At 35.2% G+C, this 8,239-nt stretch overlaps 1 protein-coding gene across 1 annotated transcript in view; it reads right to left on the reverse strand.

Annotated features, from left to right (window-relative positions):
- The window catches only part of LOC149777643 (scavenger receptor cysteine-rich domain-containing protein DMBT1-like), a 162,965-nt gene extending 157,654 nt beyond the window's left edge, over positions 1-5,311 (reverse strand). The window contains exon 1 of the mRNA XM_089938703.1: positions 4,935-5,311. Within this exon, the coding sequence (XP_089794829.1) occupies positions 4,935-5,040 (106 nt within the window). The 5' untranslated portion in view covers positions 5,041-5,311. The remainder of the gene's footprint in view (positions 1-4,934) is intronic.
- Positions 5,312-8,239: the final 2,928 nt, after the last annotated feature.

An 8,239-nucleotide genomic window follows, 5' to 3' on the forward strand; every position in this document is an offset into this window, starting at 1 on the left:
GCGGTGCCATTTATGTTAATGAATACATTAACATAAAACCCAAAGGCCCTTTTCAGGGCCAGCCATATTTCTCGAAAAGAGATAGTCTTTGAATTGCCTACCCCTTTTTTTAAAAAAAATTTTTAAAAAAAATCCCATGTTAAATTCCCCTTGTCCGTAGAGTGACCCACGATTTATTGCCATGTTAAATTCCCCTTGTCCGTAGAGTGACCCACGATTTATTCCCATGTTAAATTCCCCTTGTCCGTAGAGTGACCCACGATTTATTCCCATGTTAAATTCCCCTTGTCCGTAGAGTGACCCACGATTTTTCGCCATGTTAAATTTCCATTGTCCGTAGAGTGACCCAGGGGTCCCTGTAATGCTAATTCCCATTGTCCGTAGGGTGACCCCCTTCACTACTGATGCCCAGGTGTCTACAAGTACCATCAAGAACTTGGTCCCTGGGTCACAGCTTATAAACTAGTCTGATCCAGACTAATCTTACGTTACACATGCAACTGACATTGACCCCGGGGATCTGTCCCCACCCACACATAATCGGCCTCTGAGACACAGCTTGAAAACGTTTGAGATCTCATCATATAACATTCATTCATTTAATAATCATGACAAGACGAAGTTATATAGGCAACTGACTTTGACCCCGACGATTTAGGTTGAAACGGGGAGCGCGGGGATGCACTTTTTATTTAAAAGAAAAGCAACAAAAAAAAAAAACAACAAAAAAAAAGAAAATAAAAGAAGAAAAAACCCCTAACCCAATATTGTTTTGTTTTTCAAAGCCCAAGGCTTTAGATTACTTGGATTTCCAAGTTATTTATTTTTAACTGATGAATTATTTTCATAGGATTTATACCTACCGTAGCATATGGGGTACAACCTACTGCTGGTAGGTCAATAAAACTAAGTTTAATCTTAATAAGGCAAGTTTGAAAATGCATGTACAAATTTTAACAGTGGTTTGATTAAAAAAAAATACGACAATAAACCCTTAAAATGATGCCAGAATCACCAATTCCAGGAAAATGGTTCAAGTTGTGAAAATCACCCAATTCCAGGAAAATGGTCCAAGTTGTGAAAATCATCTAATTCCAGGAAAATGGTCAAAATTAAAAAAAGAATTATAAAGCTCAGAAAAATTGACAATTTCTAAGTTTTCAGATAAATAGCCATACTCAGCCTTCAAATATGAAAATAATGGCGGATGAAGACCAAAAGGTCCATTTCTGTGGTAACGAAGTTCACATTGCTCATTGTATATTATACATTACGGAAGTTATATTTTTTATATCAACACTAATATTTTTTATTTCTCTTTGAATCATTTCACGAATATTTATAATGTATCGACAGTTTTTGCTGCCTCATATGGACAATTATGCAAAACTTGCCACAAATAGACCGTTTTTATTTGAAAATTGCGTTTTCGAAAATATATTTTTAAATGTCAGAGCTTAACGTCAAGTATTTAAATGTTTTGAACGAAATCCGATCAAAATAACTGTTTAGAAGACAAGAGTTTACTTTGTAAGTATTAACATGTAGTACATAAACATTTTCTTAATTAGTTCTTAATTAGTAACGGTAAAATTGTTAAGCAACCAACAGAAAAATGTTATGGATGTTATAGGTTATTCTGTGACAAAAATAAAACTGAAACAAAATTAAAAAAAAAAAAAAACATACATAGTGAATGAAAATGGTTTTTTTTAGCTTTCAAAATGATATTGCATCGCAAAAACCTCTAAAATACGTATAATTGATTAAATTTAACTATGCTTATTTTTAAAGGTAAAGTGATGTAGTTGCTGATGTGACAGATAGAAAATGCAATATTTGCAATGTTTCATTTATCAGACTATAGAAAACATCAATAAAGTATAAATTTTTTGTATTTAAAAATATGAATAACTACCATAACTTTTATTTAAACGTTAATCGATAACAATATATTCTATAACATTTTTTCTGCGCAAACGAAAACCACCAGCGACGGAATAAATTCTAAGTTGGACCATTTTTTCTTGGACTGATTGAATTATGAAAAGGATTACGTTTTTAAACATGTTTAAACATGATTCTAATATAAAAGTAAATTAGCGTATTTTATCATGAAATGGAAAGTAGCATGCAGCCTTTACCCCAAAAGGACAGTCCATGTACAGCATTCGATATTTAACAAATATTTTTATATGAAACGATGACACGAAGAAACTTACGATACTGATAGTTTCATAATATCTATATTTAGCCATTGAGGGGACGACCATTCAATGTTCGGTTCCTGGGGTTGTTATATATGTTTTGTTAAGAAAATGTCCGGCCTCCAAATTGTTAAAAATACATTCTTCTCTCATTTTTTAAAACAACAGTATCAGTTAAAAAAGAAAATGATTACTAAATTACTCTGAAGTCTGAAAAAATAAAATATTCTTGCTCGAAAAAATTACATTCCTCTTCTCACTCAAACCCCCTTTCAGAGAAAATAAATAAAACCCATACCACTTTCAAACAAATATATTTAATGTTACTCATTGATTGCTTCCATTCAATGAAAGAAGTTTAAAGTGCGAAAACAGTGAAAATTCAGTGATTTTCAACGACTGGGACAGTTACGATCGGGAGCACATGTATCAAACTTGAAATGTTGGTACAAGGACACCGTAAGTCAAACCAATAATTTGTGTCCTAGTTAGTGTACTAAATTTTAATGAAAAGAAAAATATACTTTACAGAATTCCATTATGTATTGTTTTTGAACATAAGCGAACAAACACACAGCTTCACTCACGCATCATCATCACTCACGCGAACGTTTGATTCAGGTTCTAAAATGAATAAGAATTGCTAAGAAACACATACATATGTAGATAGCACAATGGATTATAGATGAATTAGGGCTGTGAATGTGGATTTGATACGAACCTGCCACTTGTCATATTTGTTTACCAGTAAACTTAATCAGGGACAAGTTCACGGTTACTTCTCGGTGTGGTACCAATAATCACAGTTTATCAACTTACTAGTACATGATACACGCATCTTATCAAGAGTTATCTTACTGAATCAATAATTTCTTATCGAGGAATTTTGGAAAATCTACGTTTGAAGAAGAGTTCAGTTTTCAGAAGAGAAACTTTATCAGGAGATTGATTAGGATAATGAGGATTCCGAAAAGAATTATAAGTGTTGTACAATACGGTGGTTTGTGTTTGAAAAACAAATTTAAGTACAAAAATCATACAACCGAGAATGTTTCATGTTTAGTCAAATCTGAAATTAAGAAATTGTAATTGGTGGGTAAAATGCAGTAGATTATGTCTACAGGGAGAACTAAAAAGACCACCATTTTTCTTTTTCATTTTGGGAGGTGGGGGTGAGGGAACACGTGTCCTTAAAAGAGACAAAACATGTGATTTTATTTTGCAAATGGGTTTCTAAATATGTCCTTTATTTCAAGGTGTCCTTTATGAACATCTCTAAATCGTTTGAAAATGCGAATCGCATATTATCTTCGTTATCTGAAGTGTACGGCAGGCAAAGCAACGGGTATCCTTAACCGCACACACACACACACACACACACACACACATATCTGAAGTGCACGGCAGGCAAAGCAATGGGTGCCTTAAACCGCAAACACACACACACACACACACACACACACACACACACACATATATATATATATATATATATATATATATATATATATATATATATATATATATATATATATATATATATATATATTTATTTATTTATATATATATATATAGACACACACACACACTGTACTATTCATTTCGGGCACAAAGTTACGCTGGATGATTATCCAAATGAGACAAGAACAAACTCACATAAAAACCTAATTACTGTACACAGTCTACATTATATTCGGCTGTAGATATTCGTACATTCGATTAAAGAAACTGAATTAAAACAACAAGGTTGTACGATGGTTGCTAGGATGCATCTTTAGTAGCTCACAGGAATATTGCACCAAGAGGAGTTTGCTTGTTCGACAAGTTTACCATGTTCGCAAGTATTATAATAAAGTTTCTGAGTGAGTTACGGTCCATTTCACTGTTGTGGGCTAGTCTGTCTCCTTTGGTTGTTTCTATTTAGCAATTTTTTTCCTCCATCGAAGTATTAAACAAGCGAACGACGAAAACAGCATCTTGCTGGTTGTGTAATTTTTATACATGTAATTCTCTTTCTCCTTTAATTAAAGTATCATGAATATGTCAACCTTAACATTGCACAAAATCAGTCCAGGCAGGATATGGGGGGGGGGGGGAGGGGTTAGTAGTTGTGTGCTAGAAGAGGACCTTTATTAAAATAACATTTCATTGAAATTAGAAGATACTATGTTCGAAAGAAAATAAAAACTTCAGTATTCGAAATTTTATATACATTAACATATGAGTTGAGATAAATCGAAATCCATTTTTGAGTAGCTTTGAAAGTACGTCCTTTCTTTTTCTTTTGTGATTACAGACTGGTAAACCGGTTTAAATTCGGGAAGATTGTTGATTTTGTTACATGGGATTTCATTCTTTTAATTTTAATAAGAACTACAAAATGATAAAAGTTTACAACATAAAAAATACTTTGAACAAGTATCAAACTGGGAAAATGGACAAATATTGTAACATTCCATTCACGACAAGAGTTCTTTTTGGTTATCGTTGTTGCTTTTTTTCCCACCACTGAAATGTAATTAATCCATGAAGTTTGAAAGGTGAGAAGATATAGGAACAGTACTAATATAAAATCATATTCCAAATGATACATGAGCAAATTATTATTATTATTGTTATTATTATTATTATTAAGAAAATTGCATCCATCTTAGGTGCAATGGAGAAATAAATGTTTTAAAAGAAGGCGTGTGTATTGATTGGGCTTGATGTTAAATCGTAACTTACCTAATATCAATGGCGTGGAATCCAATAAAACTAACATTAATAAAATATGAAATATATGCAGTCTTCCAAAGACAAATATGCTGCCCATCTTCATAGTCAAAATCATCTTTAATTACAGCTGTCCAGTTTTCAAAACTCAAGTCCAATACCCCTCCCACTACCGGGGTGAATTCAGATCTGACACTGGCTTAATCCCCTGTTATTCTTGGCGTATTTTTTACCACTCTGATGCTGAGGTGAAAATAGTATGTATCTTAGAACGACAGCATCTAACACGATACTTTATAGTAAGCAAAGTGACTCCTTCACAAACTGTCCAGCCGATCAAGAAAGCTCTCGGACATCAACTGTCTAAGTCAGCTTCCGAGACACACACCCCTTCCTGTGACCGCACCGAGATACATTGGACTGAAGATAACAAGCAACTAGAGACAGGTGAATGGTTGAACATTCACGGGTACGGACAGGCACTGAAACTCCTCAATCATCTACATTTATGATCAAAGTTTAAGGATTAGATATCAGCCTTCATTACATCACGCATATCTTAAACAGTCGCCATTTTTGTTTCGACGTTCCATCGGTACTTAGTTATCTATAACGTAATAACTCCTCTGATTCTCCTTTAAGCATAATTATGTTTCAATACTGGACAGATGGTCAATCATAGGTAACATATCACAAAACATTCTTTTGTAATGAATTTAAGTTCTACGAGACCCCCACCCCACCCAACCCCGACATTTTAATTTGTATCTGTCAACGAACCAACAGTTTGGTTTTCTAACTGACAAAAAAGTCCCTTTTATCTTGAATAAACATAAAAGTACAACAGGTCTTTAGAAATGTATGAAAAAGCTCTTATTTTGTATACACAATCTTATATATGGTTAAGTTAGCCCTAAACAGTCATTCTTGCAATGTTAAAGCATGCGTTAGGTGTGACAGGCCAATGAATATACGGGGACAACATCAGGATGAAGTGGACCGAAGAATGTGTACCTTTATTAGTGCAGCAAATAGAGGCTCCGGTAAAGCTTATTGACTTGGCGAGAACATAATAGACTTTTAAAGAAAAAAAAACAATCGCTAAAAACTTGATACACTCTTATTTAATGGACCTTGACAGGCAAAGAAATGTATGGGGACAACATCAGGATGAAGTGTGTGTGCGTGTGTGTGTGTGTGTGTGTGATTAGGATTTTTAACGTAGCTTTAAAAATTTTTCAGTCATATCGCTACGATGTCTGCAGTGTGGCAGTTTATAGTAATGTCTAGCACTGGGGCATCGTGCCGCTGACACGTAGCATGATATCCCACCCAGTATACTCACACCAGGCTGACCAGTCCTAACACTATCCTCTTAATGCTGAGCGCCAAGCGAGGTAGCTGTTAGTACCATTTTTGTAAGTCTTTGGTATGACTCTGCCGGGGTTCGAACCCACGACCTCGCTCATCTGAGGCGGACGCTCTAACCACTAGGCCATCGGAGTGGTCCCGAACAACGTGTACCTTTATTAGTGCAGCAAACAACGTTTTAGAGGTTCCCGTAAAGCTTTCTGACTCAGAGAGAACATAATATATTTTTAAAGAAAATTACAATCGCTCAAAACTTGATACACTCTTAATTAATGGAATTTCACTTGCCAGTTATATATGCCACTATTTCCATTCACGACGCTCTGTGTATAAATGGAGTATATGCAATGGTTAGTAAGTTTCGAGTACAATGTTGCCTATGATCAACTATATCTGAAAATGTAACTTAAATATATGAGTCGTCGCAAACCATAAATTGTACAATTGTACGAGTCTTTAAATATTGTTGCCATTAACAGGTCTACGTTGTGGCATCATCCGAGCAAACCGCGAAAAGCTTAGTTGCTGAAAATGCTACTGTTTCCTATTATTTCTCCTACTTTACTCAACTGGTGCCTGACACAAGCTTAATGTTGAAAAACAAACAAACAATAGCCAGAGGGTAAAAAGTGATATACTGGCAAAAGTTCCTTAGATTACTGACATGATCGGTTTTGAAACTAGACACTATGAAAGTGACCAGGTTAGTAACTTTAAAAGACTCCCTTTGAAACATGACCTCGTTTCTAGCAGCTATTCCCGCCATGAAGACATTCAGCCACAATATGTTACCCATTTTTACTCCTGTTACATTTGTATTCTTTTTCTATTTAACAATGCATCGCAAACGGAAGTTCCAAGTCGTAAACGTAAGAATTACGCTAACGTTTGCCTGGTCGGACAAAGATGCGCGTGCTTAAAGATTGCCGGTAACTAGGGATATATGTAACTCTAAGAAACGTTCACTTCATCAACATGAGAACGGTGATAGATGCTGAAGTACGTATAGCCTGTATCAGCTCGCAGAATCCTATTCCTCTTAAGAAAAACGTGTTTGCAAAGCCCTACTCACTTATGATCCCATGGACATTTATTTTCATAACCTATAAACTGAAGAGTTTCTTCGAGGCGCACACATTCAGAGTGCAAAGTCATTGGTTCAAAAGTTGCTACTTGCATTTTCAGCTGATAAATAAACAAAATTTACCATACTCATTTTTGTTTACTTAAAATAAGTCAAAAAACAAAATGGAATGTATGGTAATAAATTATTTTATTCGGTATAGTAATGTTTTTGCCAATCGGTTTTAGCATCTAGCGTGTGTACCGCAAAGTGGCTCTTCATTCAGGAGGTTGTGAATTTTGTATTTATGGAATTACAGTCTGCTGTTCATCTCAGACCCTATCATCCATGACAGACAAGAAGGGGCCAATGATATCATTCGTCTAGAACGACAACTAGAAGCGTTGGTCCCATTTTCCTGCAAATCCCACCCCTTCCAGGGGAGATGTTAAAGGGACGAAAACTACCTATTTATAAGTCCCCATCGACAAAAGGGGAAGTCGGGGACGACAGACCTGTGTCCCTTCAGTAGCTTGTTCAGGATGACAATGTCCTTTCCATTCTGGTGGACTCAAATAAGTTCCCAGAAAAGCATGTTGCGTCATGTCTTCCTATCTCATTCTGGATCCAGGGTGGCACGATTTACCCAAATACTGCCCAAATATACCAAAATACTGCCCAAATACACCCAAATACTGCCCAAATACACCCAAATCCAAATACACCCAAATACTGCCCAAAATATACCGAAATACTCTCAAATACTGACCAGAAACAAGCTCCTGATACATTTACTACGATTTTTTTTTAATTCATTGCAAAGTTAAGTTCTGGGTCAGAATGAAATACGTTAAAATACTAAAGCAATTAGAAATTCTTTGTA

Source organism: Sinohyriopsis cumingii, chromosome 17, assembly GCF_028554795.1.
Source record: "Sinohyriopsis cumingii isolate HCF-2022 chromosome 17, ASM2855479v2, whole genome shotgun sequence".
NCBI classification, from domain to species: domain Eukaryota; kingdom Metazoa; phylum Mollusca; class Bivalvia; order Unionida; family Unionidae; genus Sinohyriopsis; species Sinohyriopsis cumingii.